Source organism: Micromonas pusilla (assembly GCF_000151265.4).
Source record: "Micromonas pusilla CCMP1545 genomic scaffold MICPUCscaffold_6, whole genome shotgun sequence".
NCBI classification, from domain to species: Eukaryota; Viridiplantae; Chlorophyta; class Mamiellophyceae; order Mamiellales; family Mamiellaceae; genus Micromonas; species Micromonas pusilla.
The window spans coordinates 748,850-770,076 of record NW_003315887.1 but is presented as its reverse complement, the minus strand read 5'-3'; the positions used below and the strand labels follow the sequence as shown (position 1 = coordinate 770,076).

Below are 21,227 nucleotides of genomic sequence, written 5' to 3'. Positions count from 1 at the left end.
GGGGCTGGGTCAGACATGAACAGACAGAGCTACCTGCGATGAAAAACCAAAAAATAAAAAAAAATGAAATGCCACCTCACCAGTCACGGTGGCACACCACAAGCGCGCCGCCGTGATTTAACGGAAAGCGAAGCGCCTCAGCACGCTCGAATCCGAGTTCTCCTTCATCTTCTTCGCTTTCCCGGAATCGCTCTCGCTGAAACACTTCCAGAATCGCAGCGTCTCGTCCGCGGCGGCGGAGACGACGGACGTCCCGTCCGGGCTCTGCGCCATGTGCAAAACCCTCGCGGTGTGTCCGGTGAGCTCCGCCATCTTCGTCATCGTCGGGTATTTCCAAAGGCACAACTGGTTCTGAGAGTAACCGTGGGAAGATAAGAGCTCCCGCTCGTGCTTGTTCCACTGCAGCGCGCACACCTGCGAGTGCGTGTCGATCGAGTTTAACATCGCGCCCGTGTTCGTGTTCCAAAATTTAATGCACCGATCCGCGGTGCCGCCGCCGCTCGCGAGGAGGTTGCTCTGGAACGGGCACCACGCCAGGGCTTTCACCGCAGCCTGGTGCGCGTCCAACCTGTGCAGATGCGTGCTGTTCGAGATGCTGTTCGCGTCGTAGATGTGAAGCAAGTTATCGTTCCCGCCAGACGCGAGCTGGTTCCCGCTGGGCGCCCACTTCAAACCGCACACCTCTTGCGTGTGGCTCGTCAGCGTCGCCGTGCAGTGCTCGCGAACGCGCACGTCGTGCATCATGATGTTGTTATCCCTGGAACCCGTCGCGAGCTGCGTGCCGTTCCACGCGAGCGCGCCGACGCGCGCGCTGTGCCCGCGCAGCGTCCGCACCTGTTTCAGCCTCGACGCGTCCCAAATTTGAACCTCCGCGCCGTTGGTGCCCACGGCGACGTGCTTCCCGTCGCCGCCCCAGGACACCGACGTGACGTAATCGTCCTCGTTGTCCTGGTTCGTCTGGCACAGCTGCTGAATGTCGCCCGTCTCCGCGTTCCACAGGTACACCGTGCACCCGAGCGCGACCGCGACTTGGTTCGACGCGCCCCAGTCGATGAGGTTGAGGTAATAATCGTCGATCAGCTCCGGCGCGTCCAGAATGCGCTCGGGCGCGTTGGGCACGTGCCGAAAGTTCTTCTTCGCCTTGACGCCGGACGACGCGTTGTTCGTGTAGACGCCCCGAGACGCGTTCTCCATGCCCGCGGGGGGTTCCGGCGCCTGCAGCGAGTGGTGGACGGCGTGGGGAGTGGGCGGCGCGCGTCAGCGGCGGGTTCTCTTCCCCGTTCGGTTCAATTCGCGCAGAGCAGGAGCGGAGCGGACGCGACGACCCTGGGGGAATTCGAATCGGTTTCGGGCGCGACGAGCGTCGACGGGACGTCGTCGTCCGCGTTCGCTTCCGTCGGGCGTTTTCGCGACGATCGGGGAGGGGCGACGCGCGCGCGAGGGGACGCGCCTTGGACTTGAACGCGAGGATTTTCGCGGCGTTGTTCCCGCCGCCATCCTGCAGAAAGTTCGACGCCAGCTGCTTCTTGTATTCCTCCTGCGATGCGCGAGCGCGCGGGCGCGGAGGTCAGACGCGTCTCGGATAATGCGAGAGGGGTACACGCGAGATCTCGCGGAGAAAGCGGCACGCGAACGCGTCGCCGGAGAACCGCGGCGCTCGGTCGCACCTTGGACGGGGATTGCACTTCGTTCGCTAAGTCCAGGTCGTTCGCGTTCGCGTTCTCCTTCACGAGGTTGTAATGCGCGATGTCGAGGTCGAGCGCGCTGCGGCTCGGGATGAAGCGGTCCACCGATCGCTGGCTCTTTCCCGGAGTCATGCTGCGATTCTCGTCGCCAATCATCATCCCTGTCGGCATCGTCGTCTTCCGCGCTATGTACAGCAAAGGTTAGGTCAGTTCAGTAAAGAAACAAAGCAACGATGAAGTAAAGTAAGCGGCGTGGGCGTGTGAGCGAGCGTTGGAAGATCGGAACGCGCGTGTGAGGCGCGCAGAGATCTGACGCGCGCGTCCGCGGTCGCTTTTACGTACCTGTCACGAAATCGACTTGAAACGCCGAACAGAAAGCGAAATCGAAGGTCGCCTCGGCGCGCTTTTCGGGCTCAATCACGGATCCGCCCGTCACTCGCTCGCGCGCGGAAGGATGACCACGATGCCGCTCGCGCCGTCGACGCGCGCGTCGATTCGAGCGCCGGGTCCAGGGTCCCGCGCTCCCGCGGCGCGCGCGAACCCCGCGAACCCCGCGACGCGACGCCCGTCGTCGTCGTCGATTCGATTTCGGCGCTGTCGGCATTCGTCCTCCGTCCTCTCCCGCGGGCAGGTTATGGACTACTCCAACGACGACGTCGGATCGTCCGGCGCGGTCGCGACGCGCGCGACGCGGGTCGCGCGCCGCCCGAGACCCGAACCCGAGGGCGACGATGAACTCGGGGAAGAAGCGTCGGAGGCTATACCGGACGCCGCGACGCGACCGAAGGAGGTCAAGCTCGGTCACGACGAGGACGGAACGAAGCTCAAGTGGATGGAGATCTTAGAGGAGAGCGCGGAGTACGACCCGGAGATCGCGTCGCTGTTGGACGGCGTGGAGGGGAACCCGAAGGCGGTGGAGGACAGGATTCGCGAGCGGTTCGATAAGAAGAAGGAGAAGGTGTACCAGGAGCGCGAGGGGAGCACCGTGCCGATGATGGTGAAGTTTGACGAGTTCAAGAGCGGCAACCTGTGGATCTGGGTCGAGTCGCACAACGCCATCGCGGAGCGCGAGCAGCCGCTGCTCGACGAGGTCTTCAAAGCGTGGTTCGTGCTCGGGAAGCTCGGCGGTTTCAACAGCGAGAACGCACAAGTCCAGTCCAACTTTTTCGAGGTGTCCAACATGAAGTACGACATGGACCTCGCCAACGGCGACGGCGACGGCGACGTCAACCGATGCGTCTTTCACGCGTTGGGAGAGCCGGAGTACCGCGGAAAGTGGGCGCGGTGCTGGGTCGACATGGGCAGCGCGGACGAGATGGGCATGGACGTGCTCATCAACTCGCTCATCACGTTCAGTAAGGAGTATTTCGGCCTCAAGACGCTCGTCATCGGTGGCACGAACATCGTGGACGACTGGCCGGTGGAGGAGTCGGAGTTTTTCGTCGACGACGCGGGGGAGATGGATCCGATGATGGAGATGGGGGGGCGGTTCGAGCCGCCGGGGCTGGGTGGCGGCGCGCGGTGACGGCGACGCGACCCGCTCGTTCTGACGGACCGGACGGCGCGTCGCTTCGCGCGTCTTCGTCATCGCGCGCGACGTGATGTTAAAGAAAGAAAGTGTATTCCCCCCGGCTGTCTAGCTACGCGCCGACGACGTTTTTCGTTCGGCCCGAACCGACAAGACGCGATCGATCGTCCATCTTCGTTCGCGTCGCCGCGTCGGCGTCGCTCCGTCCCCCGAGAGAGAGGCAGAGGCGGCGCGCGATGCGATGCGACGGCGCGCGATGCGATGCGACGCGATCGCCAATACCGTCCACGTCTTCGTATCAACTCGCGATCAGATCAGTCCGCCTCCATCTTCGGCAGGTACTGAAGCCGAACCACCTTCGTCTGAACCCCCTTCACCTCGACGAAATTCAACCCGAACGCGATCTGATCCCACGTCAACCCCGCCTGCACGTCCGAGAGTTCGCTCGTCGGCAACGGCACGCCGAGCGCGCGGACGTTCTCGAGCGGCAGCGGCGCGTTACACCGCGCCCATCTGTACGTGTCCTCCGGCGCCTCCCCCCCGTCCGCCATCCCGACCGGGACGCCTTCCTCGTCCAGCTCTGTCTCGCACGACAGCTCGTACCGCGTCGAGTGCGACTCTAAATACAACGTCTCCTTTCGAAGCCGCGCGGACGTCCACTGCGACCGTTTAAAACCCTGGTCCGCGACCGCGGCTATGTTGTACTTCAGCCACGGCTCGTTACACAAGTTGTACTGGATCGTGACCTGCTGAATCATCCGTTTCTTCCGCTCGTCGTTATCGCGGCTGCTCCGCGTGTGCACAACGGATTCCACGGTGTTTGGAAAAAACGTTGGGCACGGCGTCGGGATGCGATTGGCGTCCGCGTGCAACTCGATCGCCTTGCCGTCCACGGTCATCGCCTTGCAGCTCTCGACCTCGTACCCGAGGTTACCATCTCGAAGCGCGCCCCACGACCGCGATCGGATCCCGTTCCTGCTCGTGCTCGGGAACGTCTCCGACGGCTCCGTCGCTCGAATCGTCGCCCTCAACTCCAAGAGCGTCGGCGGGATGCTCACGCCCGGGAGGTAGTACCCCAGGTGCGCGAGCACGGCGACGATGTCGCTGTCCGACGTGTACGCGTCCGTGCCCCACAGCTGCCTCGACTTGACGTGCTGGTTCGTCGACGCGCAGCACTCCGCGGGGATCTTGACCTCGAGCAAGTTCCCCACCTCTTTCAGGTGCGGCGCGAGGAGCTCGTTCTCCACGTACGTGTGCGACGGAATTTTTTGCGCGTCTGTTGGACGGACGAGACGGCGATCGAGCGAGCGACGCGCGGCAAGGTGGGGTGGGCGGGGGCGGGGACGGCGCGGTCAGGGACGCGTCGCGAGTCACGCGCGGGGTCGAGGGGGCGGCACTTCGCCGCGGATCGTCGCGCGCGAGGCGCGGTTCGATTCGCGGAAGGCTCGATCGAGCCGCGGGGGCGACGAGGCGAGGCGAGGCTCGATCGATCGAGCGACGTTAGGGATTCCGCGAACGAACGCCGCGCGGCAGGGAACGAGCAGCGAAAGATTCGGACGGCGGGCGGGACGCACCGGGTTTCTTCGGGGGATCCCTCGCCTTGCGGACGGGGTTGCGCGCGCGGCCGCTTCGTCGCACGGGCGCGCCCTTCGCGGCCTGCGGTGGATAGAAGGAAGATCGCGCGGATCGATCGTCAGCGCGCGCGCGAGACGGTCGCGAGGAGACGAGATGATTGATGATGGGCGAGCGCTCTGCGAGCAAACGCGGGGTCGGGACGAGGGAGGTCGCGCGGGCGGATCACAGCCCGAGCGCGCGCGCGAGGACGCCCTCTGCGGCGCGCGGCGCGCATCCCCGACGCGCGATGGGTAACGATGCGCGAGGGAACGATCGACGCACCTCGTCGCCTTCGGCGTCGGCGTCGCCGCCCTCCTGATCGGCGTCCATCGGAGCCGCCTCGTCCGGCGCGACGTCCTTCGCCGCGGGCTCCGGCTCTGCTTTCTTCGCCGCCTTCGCGTCGGGCTCGTCCTCCGCGGGCGCGGGCGCGCCTCTTTTCCCCGCCGTCGCGGGCTCCGCGGCCGCGGGCTCCGCGGCCTTACGATCTCGGCGTGTGGACCCCATGGTGACCGTACGCGCGTGCAACGTGCGCCGCGCGCGGGGTTCTCTGACTCCCGCGCGCTCGAACAGAATCGCGCAGGCCGGTCGGTTCTTTCGCCTCTGTTCGAGACCGACGCGACGCCGATGCGACGACCGACGACGCGACACGCGAACGCGCGCGCGGACGCTCAGCACACGCTCCCATCTCCTCGCATCGCAGCATGCGATCTGCATCGTCGGCCCGCGCGCTGCTCGCTCGCGCCTCCGGCGCGTCCCCGCGCGGTCCCGTCGCGCGCGTCGCCGCGTCGCGTCCCGTCCGCGCCAGATCTGGTTGTCGCGCGCGCGTCGCGTCGCGTCGAAGAACGTAATAACGAACGACTGACGACGACTCGCTTCTCCTTCTCCCTCCCTCCCCTCGATCCTCCTCTCTCTGTCGAGCAGGCGCGCGCGTCCTCGCGACGACCCCGTCGAACGCGGCGCTCCCGCTGACGCTCGCGTCGTCCGCGAACGACGGCGTCGCCTCGCGCGCGCCCGTCCCCGGCGTCAACATCCATCGTCAAAGTCGTCGCGAGTACAACACGTCCCTGAGCCGCCTCGCGGTGATGCGCCGACCGGTGAACTACGGCGTTCGCATCGTCCCGGAGAAGTCCGTCGTCGTCATCGAGCGGTTCGGGAAGTTCCACACGACGCTCGGCGCGGGGATCCACCTTCTCGTGCCGCTCGTGGACCAGATCGCGTACGTGTGGCACCTGAAAGAAGAAGCCATCCCGGTGGCGAATCAAACCGCAGTGACCAAGGACAACGTCGCGATTACGATCGACGGCGTGCTGTACGTGAAAGTCGTGGACCCGTTCAAGGCGTCGTACGGCGTGGAGAATCCGATATACGCGCTGTCGCAGCTCGCGCAGACGACGATGCGAAGCGAGATCGGCAAGATATCCCTGGACAAGACGTTCGAAGAGCGCGATCATCTCAACGCGCGCATCGTTCAGACCATCAACGAAGCGGCGACGTCGTGGGGGCTGGAGTGCATGCGTTATGAGATCAGGGACATCGTGCCCCCGACCGGAATCAAGGTCGCGATGGAGATGCAAGCGGAAGCGGAGCGTCGGAAGCGCGCCACCGTGCTCGAGTCTGAGGCGGATCGCGAGAGCGAAGTCAACCGAGCCGAGGGCGCGAAGACGAAGGTGATCCTCGAAGCGACCGCGGAGGCGGAGAGCATCAAGGTCAAGGCGACCGCGATGGCGGAGTCCTTGGCTGTGGTCGGCGGGCAGCTCATGGAGAAGGGCGGGATGGAAGCCGCGCGCGTGCGCGTCGCGGAGCTGTACTTGAAGGAGTTTGGAAACATCGCCAAGGAAGGGAACACCGTGCTGCTGCCCGCGGACGCGGGGAACCCGGCGAGCATGGTCGCGCAGGCGATGGCGGCGATGGGGGCGACGGGCGGGTTCGATGGGTTCGGTGGGCACGGTGGGCTCGGCGGCGGCGGCGGCGGCGGCGTGGTGAACAAGGCGACGAACGCGAGGAAGAAGGCGGCTATCGCGGATGAAGATTTCGGCGGCATCGCCGCGGGCGACGGCGAGACGACGTCGAAGGCGAAGCCGTCGAAGCCGTCGAAGCGTGCGGGTAAGCTCGACGACGAGGAGTACCGCACCGCGAGGTCCTTCATGAAGGCGCTCATGGGCGAGGTGGAGGAGCGACCCGAGGCGGAAACGATGCGGCAGAGGGCGAAGCTGTCGCGTTAGTCTCAAACGCGTGTACATAAAAAACGATCAGCCTCGCCTCGTCGCGTCGGGCTCGAGTTCTCATCTCATCACTTCTCGTCCGCGAAGTCCTCCTCCGCGAAGTCCTGTTCCTCCTCTTCCACCTGCTCCTCTTCCACCTGCTCCTCTTCCTCCTCTTCCTCTTCCTCCGCCACTTCCTCCATCTCGAGCGCCTCTTCCTCCTCTTCCTTTTCCTCCTCCTCCTCCTCTTCCTCTGCCCTTAAGGAACGGCGTTCACCACGCCGACGGGGTCGTATGGGGACCAGTGTAAGAAGGAACGCGCCTTATGCCTCCTCCTCCTCTTCCTCCGCCTCGAGCGCGGCGGGTTCTGCGTCCTCGAACTCGGAGTCGAAATCTTCGTCGTCGTCGTCGTCGTCCCTCTCGAGCATGACCCCCTCCATCGCCTGTCTCACGCGGACCGCCTCCTCCTCGTACTTCTCGCGCTCGTCCCTCTCGTCGTAAATCTCTCTCGCCTCGCTAATCGGCCGCGGGGGATCAAAATCCTTCTCAAGCTTCTCCTCCGGCGTTCGTCCGTAGACGCGTCGCGCCGGACCGAGCTGCGTTTTTTCGCACGTGACGTCGAACAGCACTTCGGTCATGTACCGGTCCGTCATCCCCTTCCCCATGCTCCGCTCCAACGCCTTCCGCGTCTTATCGTTCCGGAGCTGCTCGATGCAGAATCTCGCCTGCGCGGCGAGGCGTTCCGCGACGCCGGCGCCGTGGACGTCGTTCCACGGATTCGCGTCGAACGCTTCGTCGGACACCCACGCGACGTGCGCGTCGTGCAGCGCCATGGCGTACCCCGCGAACGCGGTCGCCTGCGCGTTCGTCTCCGCGTCCTCCTTCGGCGGGCCGACGCACACGCACGCGTCCGGGGATAAGATCTTCTCGCCCCACTCCGGCAGCGGCCGCGGCTCGATCTCCGGGCATCGCAACAACATCGCCGCCTTCGCGTCCTTCGCGGCGGCGAGGTAATGCTCCGGGAGGGAGAGGTCCAACGCCGTCGGGGAGACGTCCGCGATGCACAGCGTGACCCTGCCTCCGAACGCGACGACGTCCGCGGCGAATATCGGCGCGGCGACCTCCGCCCACGGGTACATCACGACGTGCAACACCTCCATGCCGCCCAGCCCGTGGGCCACCTCGAGGTGCATCTTGCGGAACAGATCCGTCTGGAGGCACAGGTTCTCGATTCGCATCCGCGTCGCGGGGTCGCCGCTCGCCGACGTCGCGTCGATGGACTTCAAGTCCGACGGGCACGGCGCGTCGCGCAGGTTCGGGAACGATCGCCAGCGCGCCTCGAGGTCTTTCGCGAGCGACAGGATCATCCCGTCGGGGAAATCGCTCAGGTCCCAACCGGACGTCGTCGTCGTCGCGGCGGCGTTCGAGGAGGACGACGACGCGTGCGACGTCCGTCTTCGCGAGATGGCGGCGTCGGCGGGACGGACGCGAGGAGGACGCCGCGCCCGCGAGGGCGCGGCGACGTGCGGACAGCCCAACGCGGCGGTCGCCGCCATGGCGCTAGGATTTGTATCGCGCGCGACGGCGAAGGCGAAGGACGCGACGGACAGAACGGACGACTCGTCCAGTCAGCGACGGAAGAACAGTTTTCCACCCCCGGCGCGCCGCGCGTCTCTCACGGTACAGCACAGCGTTCGTATTCGTTTTACAACACACCGCCCACCCATCTCCCCTATCGCCCCTATCGCCCGCTCGGGGGCATCGTCGTCGTCGGCACGGTGACCAGCAGCTCCTCGTCCCTCACCGCGGCGAACCCCCTCACGGGGCGAGCGCCCTCCGTCTGCGCGCGCGAGAGGTCAACCCGTTCGATCCGCGCCTCCTTCATCCTCGGTAGCAGCCGCGTCCGCATGTCGTAATCGTCGTCGTCGTCGCTGTCGTCGCTGTCCACGAGTCGTCCGTCGCGTTCGGCGTACCTCACCGCGCGCTTCCACCCGCGGTTCGCGACGAGCGCGCAAAAGGACGCCGCGGCGTACGCGAGGAGAAAAACGGCGGCGAACATCGCGAGAGAGACGAGCGTCCACACGCCTCTGCGGACGGCGTCGCCGAGGTACCACGGCGAGCTGCTCTTCGCGTCGTCGTCGCCGTCGTCGCCGTCCACGAACAGAGGGAGACCGTTCGCGACGCGGACGACCACCGGTCGTTGGCCTCGTCCCCGCGAGACGTGGTAAGTAGCCCCCCGCCGCGCGCCGCCTCCGTCGGTGGCGTCCTTCCACCGTCGCACCGCGTCCATGAGACTCTCGTGGTGTCCGCCCAGGGCGCCCGCGGCGGTCGCCTGCGCGACGACGTCGTCCATCTCCGTCCCTTCTTCGTCGTCGTCGTCGTCGAGAGACGACGAGCGGTACATCCCGAACTGCGGGTGCAGCAGGAACCTCTGTCGGATCCCGAGCGGCCCGAAGAGCAGCGTCGGGACGAACCCGAACGACGCCAGCCCGCCCCCGAGTCCGGGCCCCGCCGTGGCAACTCCGGCGGACGACGCGTATGGTCCCGCATCACCGCGGCGCGCGACGTGCCCGCGCCCGCGCGAATCTCCCTCTTCGTCGTCGTCCGCGCGTCCTTCGTCGTCCGCGCGCGTTCGCGTTTCCCCCCCCAGCCCCGGCGTCGACGCGCCAGCTGTACCGCCGCCGTCGCCGAAAAACGCGCGAAGGATGCCCGAGAGGAACGGGTCCGCGCCGCCGCGCGCGCCGCCGCCGCCGCCGCCGGGGCCGTAGCTCCGGCTCGAGAACATGCGGTACGTCCGCGACCCGCTCGCGTCCGTGTGCGTCTCCGTGCGCGTCGTGACCTGAGGGATGGGGGTCGAGCGAGGGCGGGGGGAGGGAGGTCACGACGACGGACGATCTGAGTGATGACGCTGACGCGGCGCGGCGCGGCGCGGCGGGTCGCCAAGTTGCCGAAAACAATGCGGGGTCGAACGCGGCGCCGGAGACGCGCGCACCTGGCCGTCGTCGCGCTCGCTCGCGTCCTCCCCGCCCGCGCGCGCGACCACGCGCGCGCCCGGTCGAGCGTCGCCGCCCTCGCCGAGCTCGGGCCCGCACGTGCATCTCGTCTTCGAGCCGGTCTCGGTGATGACGCAGTCGTTCGCGAGGACTTCCCGTCCCGCGCAGTCCTTCTCCCGGCACGCGCGCGTGACGGCGTCGCACGGGTCCGTGTCCGCGCGCGCGAGCGTCGCGGTCGCGAGGAGGACCAACGCGATGCGTATTCCGCGCCGCATCGTCGCTTTCGCGTGTCGCGCGCGGCGCGAAGTGCGCGGAGTCGCGGTGCTGACGCGCCTTCTCGAACAGAAAACACGCGGTGCGAATCTTCCTGTCGTTGAGTTGAGTTCGATAATTCGAGCTCGAGTTCGAGTGGAGCTTCCACCCAACCAGACCATCGTGTTCACTGCCGCCGCGCATGGTCGTCGCGGGGTCCGGCGGGTCGACCCCGCCGCGAGGGAGGCCGTTCCACGGACTCGTGTTCGTCATCCCCAAGGGACTGTACCGCGCGCTGAGCGTCGCGGTGACGCGAGGAGGGGGCGAAGCGAGAGAGGACGGGAGAGGAGGAAAAGACGCCATTAACATTGACAACAACGACAGACGACGACGATCGCCGACGCACGTCGTCGTTCCGAACGACGCGTCCGAGGACACGCTCGCGGCGGCGACGCGCTCGCACCCGGGGGCGAAGATCGTGACGCACGCGTGGGTGTCCTCGACGTCGCGCGGGGAGGACCCGTCGAAGCGGAAGCGCGAGGAGGACGAGGCGAACGCCGCGACGACGAAGAGGAAGGATCTCGGTAGTCGCCGCGAAGAAGAAGGCACCCTCGCGACGACGCCCGCGCCCGCGCACCCGAACCTCGCGCTGATCCTCCCGCGGCCCGTCGCGACCGAGGAGGACCATCGCGCGTACGGCCGCGTCCCGGGGAAGAGGATGGGCAAGCTCGAGCTGTGTTTGCAGTGCCGCTTCGACGAGTCGACGTCGTTGAACGAGGACGTCGTCGCGGTTTTGGTGGAGCTGGAAAAATACGAACGCGTCGGCGGCGGCGCCGCGGCGCAGCACGACGACAACAAGAGCGTCGGGTACAACGAGATGGAGGGGACCGCCGCGAAGTGGGCCGCGGTCGTGCGCGCGCTGCCGTATCGCATCACCGCCAAGAGAAGACCGAAGGTGGAGGACGGGATTCCGTTTCTAGGGCGGAGCGCGTGCGAGACGATTCGACAGATCGCGTCGACGGGGACGTGCGACGCCGTGGACGCGCACAAAGCGGGGGCGTCGGGGGGGGCGGTGTTGAGGCACACGTCGAACGGGAGGCTGCGAACGGGGGCGACGAACGTGGCCGCGGCGCACCTCGCGCCGGCGTCGCGCGAGGTGACGACGACGCCGAGGGCGCTCCCGGCCGCGACGACGACGACGACGACGACGACGACGACGACGACGACGACGACGACGACGACGACGACGACGACGACGGCGGTCGTCGCGCGCGATGCCTCGCGCGACCGCGATGGAGTAGTCCTCGCGGAGGCTGCCGCGGCGAGATCACTGTGCGCGCTGCCGTCGATAGGACGAAACACCGCGCGAGGGCTTCTGCGCTGTGGCGTGCGAACGCTCGAGGAGTTACGACGCAGGCTCGAAGACGGCGACCAAGCCGTGTCGAGCCAACTCGACGGCAGGCAACGGTACGCCATCAGACACGCGGACGAGCTCACGTCGCCGGTGCCGATCGAAGATTTCGAGGAGATGCGGAGCGCGGTGTTGAAAGCCGCGAAGAACTCGCGGCGGATGGGGTCGAAAGAGGACGACGACGCGTGGGAGGTCATCGCCGTCGGCGGCGGGCGAAGGAACGAGGCGTCGCACGACGCGGACTTTCTGCTCACGCATCCGAAGCTGCGGACGCCCTGGGAGATGCGCGGGCTCCTGGATAAAATCTTGGAAGGGATGCCCGAGGTGTTGGGCGAGCACGGGGACGACAAAGAGGCCGCGTTCGCGTTTCGGATGGTCACGGACGGCGTCATGGGGAACTTTTGGGAGAAGGTGTCGAACGCGAAGCGAGATCTGGGGAAGCAACACGAGGGAAAGTCGCGCGGGAACGCGGACTACTACGACAAAATCTACGGCGTCTTTCGAACCGCGGCGGGACGCCATCGACGGATCGACATCGTCTTAGTCCCGCACGATCAGCTCCCGTTCGCGCTCATCGGATGGACCGGGAGCAAGCAGTACAACAGGTTCATTCGACACCACGCGAACAGTCGCGGCCTGTACTTTAACTCTCACGGGTTGTTTCGAACGCACGACAGGAAAGCCGTGGCGTCGCTGGAATCGTCGTACAACGAAGCCTACGCCACGAGCCTGAAACACTTGAAGTGCCCGCCGCCGGCGCCGTCGCGCGACGCGGCCGGGAACGACTGGTGGCCGCCGGGGTGGGAGGAGACGAGGGTGGCGAAGACGGAGAGAGACGTCTTCGAACTTCTCGGCGTCCCGTTTCAACCTCCGACGTCCCGAGACTGCCCGTCGTGAGGAGGGCGTCGCGATTCCGCATATTGCTACCGCATCGTTTTTTAGCGCACGAAGTACGCGCACCTACACAATAGCTAGTCTAAGATAGTACCTATCTAGTGGGGTCGTGGATGCTATTCATCCGCGACAGCGACGCAGTATTTCTCGAGGAACGCGAGCGCGACGCCGTTGGACCACCCGAACCCTCGCTGCGGGACGTACTCGCCGCCGCCGCCGGGTCGTTCCCCGGGCGTCCGCGCGTCGTACTTCTCGTGCATGTACCCGGTCTTTCGAAACAGCGTCGCGTTGGATTCGACCCACCTCACCGCGATCTCCCTCGCGAGTTTTTTACCCTCGTCCCCGCCGTGCGCGTCTAACCCCTCGACGACGACGTGCGCGAGCGGCGCCCACGCGTTTGGATAATCCCACTGATGCCCGGTGTGACGCAAACTGCTCGCGACGCCGCCGGGGAGAATCAGCCCGGACGATCGAATCGACTTCACGCACTCGAGCGCGAGCTTCGGATCCAAGGACGCCGCGCCGCACCACAGCGGAACGTAGTCCGACGCGTAGACGCCCCGAACGAACCCTTCGCTCGCGTACGAAATCTCTTCGTCGAGCGCGAGCGACGGGTCCGACGCGCGGCGCGGCAGCACGACGTCCCTCCACCGTCCGTGCGCGTCGTCCCAGCACACGTCTCGCATCGCCGACGCTCGCTCGGTCGCGCGCGCGTCGAACGTCTCCGCGACGACGTCGTCGCCGACGAGACGCGCGATGCGAGACACGCACGACTCCGTCTTGAGCATGAAACCGTTCAGATCCGCGGGGACGATCCGCGTCGTTCGAATCGATCGCAGCGACGCCGGTGTAGGCGGCGCGTCGCCGCCGACGCCGCCGCTGCCGACGCCGTCGTCGTCGTCGTCATCGGCGGCGTCGTCTTCGAGCCACCGCGAGCTGAAGTCGTGCCCGCTCTCCGCCGCGGTCGCGATCTCGCGCCACATCGCCTTCGCCTCGCTCGAGTCGACGTCGAAGCCGCATTCCTCCGTCGCGAGCGCGACGTCCTCGCGCCAGCTCTCGGGCCTCGGCGCGTCCGTGTTCGCCCAGTACCGGGACATCGCGCGCGGCGTGCCGGACGCGCCGACGACCCTGACGACGCGCTCCGGGCGCGTGAGGTATTCGTACTCGGCGAGAAGCAGAGGGAGTGCGTCTCGAGCGAGCGCTTCGCCGCCGCCGCCGCCGCCGCCGCCGCCGCCGCCGTCGCCGCCATCGCCGTCGTCGCCGCCGCTCGAGGCGCGGTGGGCTTCCACGACCGCGAGCACCGCGGCCGCGAGCACGGGCGGCTGCGAGCGATTAAGGTAATACACCCTCGCGCCGTTCGGGACGAACCCGCGCGTCTTCACGAGGTGCAGCATGTTGCGCGCGACCCCTTCCGCGGCGTCGCGCATCCCGCTCGCGAGGAGCCCGACGACGACCCAGTACGAGTCCCAGTAGTACGTCTCCCGGAACCGCTCCCCGGGGACGAGCGATACGTGCGGCGTCGGGATGAGCGTGTCGCGCGGCGCGCGCGCCTCCGCGAGGGCGTCGGACGACGACGACGACGGCGCGCGCGCGAGCGAGGGCCAGAGCGCGTGGACGCTCCGCGCGAACGATCGGAGATCCTCTCGAGCGATCGACGCCGCGAACGGCGGGCCGTCCTCGGTCCAGTCCCTCAGCGCGCACGAGCTCGACGACGACGCGGATGGAGCCTCCGGCGGACCGGGCTCGAACCACTCGCGCAGAAACGCGCGCGTGGACGCGTCGTCCGTCGGCGGCGACGCGCGCCACGCCGCGAGGACGTCGCGCGCGGGCGCTCGCGTGGGCGTGTCCACGAAGTCCTTCGAGTCGTCCCACGCCCGGACGCGCTGCGCGGCCGCGAGTATCGGGCCGCGGCAGTACACGTCCACGACGCCGGCTTCGTCGTCATCGAGCGGGCGCGTCGTCGGCGGAGGACGCGCCATCGTCGACGCGTCCCGAGGCCGGGGCACTCTGGCGGACGGTCTGGGTGTGACGTCTAATATAAAGTACGGAAGTGCGAGTTCACGTCGCGCTGCTCCAATCAGGTACACGTAGCGGTAGCTAGACCGCCTCCGTCGCGCCTATCCCTATTCCTAACGCCTCGTCTATCCTCCTCCCGTTCGCCTCCGTCCCCACCAACCCCGCGACGTCCCTCTGTATCTCCTCGATCACCCCCCTCGGCGCGCTAACGAACGCGGCGTCGAGCACGTCTAGCCTCGCCCCCGCCAATCGAACCGTCTCCCGCTTCAGCCCGCCGTCCATCAGCGCGCACGCCAACGCCTCCAACGCCTCCGTCTGAATGCGCTCGTCGTGGCACGCCAGGAACATGTCCACGCCGCTCCGCGCGGCCTCGACGACCGCGGCGCCGAGGTCGATCCCGCTGCCGCGAGAGAGCGCGCCCATCTCGAGGTCGTCGGTCACGACCACCCCGGAAAAGTTTAGCGTCCGGCGGAGGTACCGAACGCACGCGCGCGACGTCGACGCGGGGACGGGCGCGGGGAAACGCTTCCCCGGGTCGATCCCCTCCATCGCGGGGACGGAGACGTGCGCGACGAGCACGCTCGACACGGCCGCGTCGATGGCGGCGCGAAACGGTTTGAGTTCGACCGTTTCGAGTCGATCCATGTCGTGCGTCAGCGTCGGAAGCCCGTCGTCGTGCGAGTCCTCGACGGTGTCGCCGTGCCCCGGGAAGTGCTTCGCGCACGCGGCGACGCCCTTCGCTTGGAGCGCGCGTATGAACGCCGCGCCGAGCGCCGCGACAGCGTCCGCGTCCGCGGCGAACGCGCGGTCGCCGATGACCGTGTTGAGCGGGTTCGTGTGCACGTCCACGACGGGCGCGAGCGTCATGTCTACGTTCACCGCGCGGAGCTCGCTCGCGACGACTTCGGCGACGACGCGCGCGGCGTTCGCGGCGTCGGGCGCGCTCCCGACCGCGCGCGCGCTCGGGAGCGCGGTGAAGTGCGGCGGCTTCAACCGCGCGACGCGGCCGCCCTCCTGGTCGATCATGATGAGGAGCTTCCGCGGCGACGCGAGCCGCTTGAGCTCGCCGCACATCGACGACAGCTGCGCGGGGTCGCGCACGTTTCGCGCGAACAGGATGCAAGCGCCGCACCCCTTTCCTATCATCCGCCTCGCGTGGTCGTTCACCTCGACGCCGTCGAACCCGAAGCATATCATCCGCGCGGCGAGCTTACGCGCCTCGGAGATCATGACGCGGTCCTCCATCGCCGCCGCGACGGAGGGACTGACGATGACGTTCAGATCGCTCCGGCAACTCGCGCAGTGATGAGAAAAAAATACCCTCGCCTTGGAGGTAACAACGCGCCGCGCATGAGCGACGACGGCCCGCGCGCGCCGCCCTGGGCGCCGTCGTCGTCGTCGCCGTCACGGTACGCGCGCGCGCGATCGTTAGACGAGGAGATCGGCCGCGAGGCAATCGACGTGCACGAGTGGGCGACGCCGCACCCGGAGGAGCGCGATGCGAGGGAGGTCGTGAGGCTCCGGCTCGAGAACGCGAGCCGCGCGTGCTGGCGCGCGTCGTCGCTGCACGAGCGCGGGTCGTCCGCGATGCGCCACGCGGGCGGAAATCTCACGACGTTCGCGAGCGACGTCGACGTGATGCTGGTGGACTGGAGAGGCGAGAAGCTCGACGCGCTGAGGCGCGCGCACGACGCGATTCGAGACGCGAAGTTCGCGCAGAGGCTCGACCTGAAGCTCGCGTCTCGCGTGCCCTCGGTGACGGGCGTGGACGCGGAGACCGGGCTGGCGTTCGACTTTTCGTTGGGCGAGCCGGAGACGGAGGAGGAACGACGCGAGCGGCGTCGGCGCGTCCGGAGCGGCGAGCGCGACCGCGAGCGCGAGCGCGAGCGCGAGCGCGACCGCGGCGACGACGACGGCGCCCTCCGCCCGGGCGATCGATCGACGGTCGACGCGCGACTGATCAAATCCCTCGTCTCGGACACCGCGATCGTCGTCCAGCGGTTCATCGACCGCCACGGCGACGTCTTCCCGGTCGTGAGCTCCGTCCTGAAGCTCCTGTGCGCGCGATGGGGCCACGACAGGGCCGCCTCCGGCGGGCTGGGATCGTTCAAGCTGTACTGCGCGCTGAGCGACTGTCTCGATCGCCGTGCGGACGCTCGCGGCCGTGGGTTCGAAGCCAGGGTCGGCGCCGCCGTGATCGCGGCGTTGGGGTATTTCGACCTCATCGACTTCAACGCGGGCGCGCAGAAGCGGCGGTATCCGTGGAACGCGCGCGGCGGTCCGCACGCGTGGTGCACGGTGGACTTTTCGCACGTGACGGCGGCGGCGTCGTTGCGACGCGAGGCGAACGCGGCGCGGAAGTCGTTGCTTCAGAAGGACGGGACCCATAAGGGCGTAACCTGGGGTCGATTCACGCGCGTGTTCGATATCGACGCGCTGGAGGTGGCGCGGTATCAGAGCTACACGCGGGCGGTTGACGTCGCGGCGGCGGCGGCGGCGGCGGCGGCGGCGGCGGCGGCGGGCGAGGGCGAGGACGAGGGCGGCGGCGGCGTGGAGGCGTTGAGCGACACGGACGAGGGCGGCGGCGGGGGAGGAGATAGGGACCGGCCGCGCGAGCGCGGCCGCGGCGGCGAGAGCGAGAGCGAGAGCGAGAGCGAGAGCGAGAGCGAGAGCGATTCGCGGCGGCGGCGGAAGCGGCGGAGGCGCGAGCGCCGGGAAAAACGCCGACGACGCAGACGCCGCGCGGCGCGGCGTCGCCGGAGCGACAGCGACAGCGACGGTGGCGACGGCGACGGTGGCAGCGAGAGTGGCGACGGGCGGCGACGACGGAAGCGTCGGCGGGAGGACTCGGACGAGGAGGACCGGCGATAGCGGCGGGAAGGAGAGGCGCGGGGCGGGGAAACTTTTACCGTATGCGACTGCATGCCACTGCACTGCGCACTCGAGGCCGTCTCGCGTCACGTGCTCCACGCAGTCGTCGTCTCAATCCAACGGGAAGGTCATCGAGCCCGTCGACCCCGGCGCCCGTCCCCTCACTCGCGCGCGCGCTCGACTCGACGCGAGCGGGCGTATCGCGAAGCGCGAGGCGGGAACACCGCATCGCTCGCGCGGCGGCGCTTCGACGGTCGCGTCCGGCGCCTCGGACGTCCGCGTCGAGAGGGATCGTCGTCCGCCGGAAATAGCCATGGCCGACCAGGCGCTGGTGCGCGCGGCACCTCGTCCGCCCTCTCCCTCCGCCCTCCTCTCCCTCCGCCTTCCGCGCTGACCCTCCCACCCCCCCCCCCCTCTCGATTCCGCAGTCGCTCGAGTGGGCGTACGGGTTCTCGAGCAACCTCACCGGCAGCTTAGTCAACCTGTCCGCGGTGCGTCGCGTCGCGCGCCCTCCCTCCGTGGTCCCCCGCGTCGCCGTTTTAGGATGATCGGTCGATCGCCCGCGCCGATCCCTCCAAACCTGCTCTCCCCCCATCCCGTCCACTCATCCCCCTCCCAATCCCCTCTCTCCCTCCGCGAACAGCCCGACGGCTCCACGAAGAAAGTATGCTACATCGCCGCGCACACCGCGGTCATCTTCGACTGCGTCTCGAAGACGCAGCTCGTGCTCCAGGGCCACTGCAACCCGATCACGTGCTTGGTCGCCACCGCCGATCGATCTTACGTCGCCACCGCGGACGCGGGCCCGGACGCGATGATCGTCGTGTGGTGCGTCGCCACGGGCGAGCCCGCGCGAACGATCCCGTCGCCGAGCCCTCACGGCATCGGCGCGATGGACATCACGCCGTGCGGGAAGCACGTCGCGGCGGTGTCGGCGCCGCCGCCGGGATTCGGCGTCTCCGAGGTGCGACGCGCGTACGACACGGAGACGGAGAGCGAGCACCCGGACGCGGCGGGCGCGAACATCGCCGCGGAACAGGAGGTGTACGTGTATGACTTGCCGGACTTGGGGCCCGCTGGCGGGGACGACGACGACGACGACGGCGCGGACGACCTCGAGCCGAGTCTGATTGGCGTCGTCCCGGAGGGGGACCCGCAAGTCTGCGTGAAGTTTCACCCGACGACGACGAGGGAGCTCGCGACGAACGGCGCGAAGAGGGTGTTTTTCTGGCTCGCCGACGGCGGCGAACGCGACAGCGCGAAGGAGACGGACGACGGCGCCTCGAACGCGGGGTCGTCGCCCTCGGCGCGGTCCGGGGAGGCGTCCTTCGCGGGGAACGACGCGCGAGTCATGCGGTATTACAGCCCGCCGGTGAGCGCGAGGGATTTTAAGCAAACCGTCGGCGGGTTCACCGTCGCGGCGTTCATCCCGCCGCAGATTGGAGACATCTCGTACAAAGAGAAAGGCGGAGGAAGGTGCGTCGTTGGCACGCGCGACGGCGACGTCGTCGTCTTCGACAGCGGCGGCGTGCCCCCCGGCGGCGCCGCCGCCGCGGAGGCGATCGGCATCAAGCCGGGGGATCGCCGGGCGATTAAAATTCTGCGGCTGCACACGCGCGGCGCGGTCACCGCGCTCGGCGTCGTCGCCGCGGTCGGACCCGGCGCGGCGTCCAATCAGACGTACCTCGTCACCGGCGGAGCGGACGGGAACGTGCGCTTCTTCGACCACCGCCTGAGGCTCGTCGCGTGGTTCGATGGGTTGGCGACGGGACGCGTCACGTCCGTGTCCTTCACCGCCGACGGGGCTCCCGGCGGCTCGCAGCCGTCGCCGTCGAACGCGCTCGCGTACGACTCCGACTCCGACTCCGACGTCGACGGCCCGATCGGGAAGTTAACGGCGCCGGACTTCATCATCGGCACGGACCAGAGCAAGGTGTTCGGGCTGCGATCCGCCGCGTTCGAGGCGCTCGGATCGAGAGGCGCGGTGGAGAGCGCGGAGCTCCTCGCGGAGGGGACGTTTGACCCGCTGGTCACGATGACGCCGCACCCGCACCAACCGCGGCTGTGCTGCGTCGGCGCCGGGTCTTGGTTGTGGCTGTGGGACTACGAGAAGAGGGAGACGGTCGTGCGAAAAGACTTTGGCATCGGCGCGCATAAGACGAGCCCGAAGCACAGCGCTGCGGCGTACAGAGCGGACGGCGCCGGGATTTTCGTCGGGACGCAAACCGGGACGTTGAAAGCGCTCGACCCGGACACGCTCGCGGAGGTGCAAACGATGCGGTTCACGCCGCACCGCGTTCAAAAGATCGTCGTGAGCGACGACCCCGGGTGCTCGTTCGCCGCCGTGTCGGACGATGGCGGATGCGTGTCTCTCTTCGAGCTCCTCGGTCCCGTGCGCGAGCCGCGGTCGTTGGAGGAGGAATCCGAACGCGTCTTTGAGTTTGTCGGCAAGCACCGCGCGCACGGCAAGGACGCGCACATCGTGGGCCTGGAGTTCCACACGCGACTAAACGGCGAGATCGAGCTCGTGTCGTGTGGCGCGGAAGGTCGCCTCGTGCGCTTCGACGTCAAGAACAGCACCGCGGAGGGCGGCGTGAAGCTCCTCGGCGTCAGCGACGACGTCCTCGGCGGGCGCGCCGCGGGCGGGACGTCCATCCCGACGTCCATGCGCTTCCTACCCCACGCGCGCGACGGCGACGGCGACGCGGGAGCGCAAGACGAAGACGAAGACTCGATGAAACAACACGTCTCCCCGCGGCTGCTCGTCGCGGACGACTCGTACAAGGTGCGGACGATCACCCTGGACGATTTCGTCTGCGTCAAGACGGTTCTGGGTCCCACGTACGGCGGGCCGCTGTCGCACATGACCGCGTTCGGCGGCGACGCCGGGAACACGCACCTCGTGTACGCGCACCCCGATAAGGTCCTGGGCGTCAGCGCGCTGCCGCTGGACGGCGACCCCGCGCGCGCGATGGGGATGATCGCGCACCCGGGAAGCGTCGGCGTCGTCGTCCTCGGGCACGACGGGAAAGCCGTCTTCACGATCGGCGGCGGGTCCGTCCCGGGCGACGCCGGGAGCGTTCTGAACGCGTGGGGCGTGAACGCGCGCGCGCTGGACGACTCGATCGCGGTGGCGGTGGAGGCGGCGGGCGACGGCGTCGGCGCGGTCGCGGACCGCTTCGCCGCGCTCCTCGAAGGCGGCGCCGACGGGGAGTTTTACCGCGAGGCGAAGGATTACTTTCTCTACGCGCAACTGCGCGCGCAGGGAGAGGACGCGACGCGAGACCGCGCCGCGGGGCTCGGCGGGACCGTCGCGCTGTCCGAGCTTCCGAAGCTCATGCGCGCGCTGGGGCACTTCCCCACCGAGCACGAGCTGAGGGACATGTACGTCGAGCTGAACGCGGAGGGGTACGACGCGTCGTCGTCCATCTCGTTCGATCGCTTCGTCGCGATTTACGTCAACCACAGGAGCGTCTTCGCGGTGGAGCGAGAGGACATCGACGCCGCGTTCGAAGCCCTCGGCGCGGACGCGGAGATCGGGCGAGGGATCGACAGGAAGGACCTGTACCGCACGCTGACGCACGAGGGCGAGCCGATGACGCGAGGGGAGCTCGACGCCGCCGCGGTGGCGCTGTTCGGCGAGGGCGCGACGTTGAACGATCTCATCGCGAAGGAGACGGACGCGCGGTCGTTCGCGGAGGACGTGTTGGGGTTCGCGCCCGCCGCGGAGGACGTCACCGTGGGGGCGGCGGCGTGATGACG

The 21,227-nt window shown here is 68.1% G+C and overlaps 11 protein-coding genes across 11 annotated transcripts; 5 read left to right on the top strand and 6 right to left on the bottom strand.

The window, feature by feature from the left end:
- Nucleotides 1-117: 117 nt before the first annotated feature.
- On the bottom strand, nucleotides 118-1,194 carry MICPUCDRAFT_40257 (uncharacterized protein; the record flags this gene model as incomplete). Its single annotated transcript, XM_003059187.1, has 1 exon — nucleotides 118-1,194. One exon carries the CDS (start codon nucleotides 1,192-1,194, stop codon nucleotides 118-120), a length of 1,077 nt encoding a protein of 358 aa, XP_003059233.1.
- A 1,482-nt stretch (nucleotides 1,195-2,676) lies between these two features.
- MICPUCDRAFT_8648 (uncharacterized protein) lies at nucleotides 2,677-3,114 on the top strand (the record flags this gene model as incomplete). The annotated part of the gene is made up of 1 exon (XM_003059488.1): nucleotides 2,677-3,114. A coding segment is annotated over one exon (438 nt), but the record flags the coding sequence as incomplete, so codon positions are not given.
- A 413-nt stretch (nucleotides 3,115-3,527) lies between these two features.
- Nucleotides 3,528-5,331, bottom strand: MICPUCDRAFT_58886 (uncharacterized protein; the record flags this gene model as incomplete). Its single annotated transcript, XM_003059186.1, has 3 exons — nucleotides 3,528-4,489; nucleotides 4,788-4,869; nucleotides 5,110-5,331. 3 exons carry the CDS (start codon nucleotides 5,329-5,331, stop codon nucleotides 3,528-3,530), a joined length of 1,266 nt encoding a protein of 421 aa, XP_003059232.1.
- Nucleotides 5,332-5,909: 578 nt separating this feature from the next.
- Nucleotides 5,910-7,116, top strand: MICPUCDRAFT_70813 (band 7 stomatin family protein; the record flags this gene model as incomplete). The annotated part of the gene is made up of 1 exon (XM_003059487.1): nucleotides 5,910-7,116. One exon carries the CDS (start codon nucleotides 5,910-5,912, stop codon nucleotides 7,047-7,049), a length of 1,140 nt encoding a protein of 379 aa, XP_003059533.1. The 3' UTR covers nucleotides 7,050-7,116.
- MICPUCDRAFT_58884 (ferredoxin-dependent bilin reductase) lies at nucleotides 7,045-8,584 on the bottom strand (the record flags this gene model as incomplete). The annotated part of the gene is made up of 1 exon (XM_003059185.1): nucleotides 7,045-8,584. The coding sequence occupies one exon, from the start codon at nucleotides 8,582-8,584 to the stop codon at nucleotides 7,352-7,354; it is 1,233 nt and encodes a 410-aa protein (XP_003059231.1). The 3' UTR covers nucleotides 7,045-7,351.
- Nucleotides 8,585-8,769: 185 nt separating this feature from the next.
- On the bottom strand, nucleotides 8,770-9,813 carry MICPUCDRAFT_69632 (uncharacterized protein; the record flags this gene model as incomplete). The annotated part of the gene is made up of 1 exon (XM_003059184.1): nucleotides 8,770-9,813. One exon carries the CDS (start codon nucleotides 9,811-9,813, stop codon nucleotides 8,770-8,772), a length of 1,044 nt encoding a protein of 347 aa, XP_003059230.1.
- Nucleotides 9,814-10,475: 662 nt separating this feature from the next.
- Nucleotides 10,476-12,581, top strand: MICPUCDRAFT_58882 (uncharacterized protein; the record flags this gene model as incomplete). The annotated part of the gene is made up of 1 exon (XM_003059486.1): nucleotides 10,476-12,581. One exon carries the CDS (start codon nucleotides 10,476-10,478, stop codon nucleotides 12,579-12,581), a length of 2,106 nt encoding a protein of 701 aa, XP_003059532.1.
- A 137-nt stretch (nucleotides 12,582-12,718) lies between these two features.
- Nucleotides 12,719-14,266, bottom strand: MICPUCDRAFT_1967 (glycoside hydrolase family 37 protein; the record flags this gene model as incomplete). The annotated part of the gene is made up of 2 exons (XM_003059183.1): nucleotides 12,719-13,154; nucleotides 13,200-14,266. Coding segments are annotated over 2 exons (1,503 nt in total), but the record flags the coding sequence as incomplete, so codon positions are not given.
- Nucleotides 14,267-14,640: 374 nt separating this feature from the next.
- On the bottom strand, nucleotides 14,641-15,839 carry MICPUCDRAFT_58880 (glycoside hydrolase family 3 protein; the record flags this gene model as incomplete). Its single annotated transcript, XM_003059182.1, has 1 exon — nucleotides 14,641-15,839. One exon carries the CDS (start codon nucleotides 15,837-15,839, stop codon nucleotides 14,676-14,678), a length of 1,164 nt encoding a protein of 387 aa, XP_003059228.1. The 3' UTR covers nucleotides 14,641-14,675.
- A 60-nt stretch (nucleotides 15,840-15,899) lies between these two features.
- Nucleotides 15,900-17,465, top strand: MICPUCDRAFT_58879 (uncharacterized protein; the record flags this gene model as incomplete). The annotated part of the gene is made up of 1 exon (XM_003059485.1): nucleotides 15,900-17,465. One exon carries the CDS (start codon nucleotides 15,900-15,902, stop codon nucleotides 17,463-17,465), a length of 1,566 nt encoding a protein of 521 aa, XP_003059531.1.
- Nucleotides 17,466-18,009: 544 nt separating this feature from the next.
- On the top strand, nucleotides 18,010-21,222 carry MICPUCDRAFT_58878 (uncharacterized protein; the record flags this gene model as incomplete). Its single annotated transcript, XM_003059484.1, has 1 exon — nucleotides 18,010-21,222. The coding sequence occupies one exon, from the start codon at nucleotides 18,010-18,012 to the stop codon at nucleotides 21,220-21,222; it is 3,213 nt and encodes a 1,070-aa protein (XP_003059530.1).
- Nucleotides 21,223-21,227: the final 5 nt, after the last annotated feature.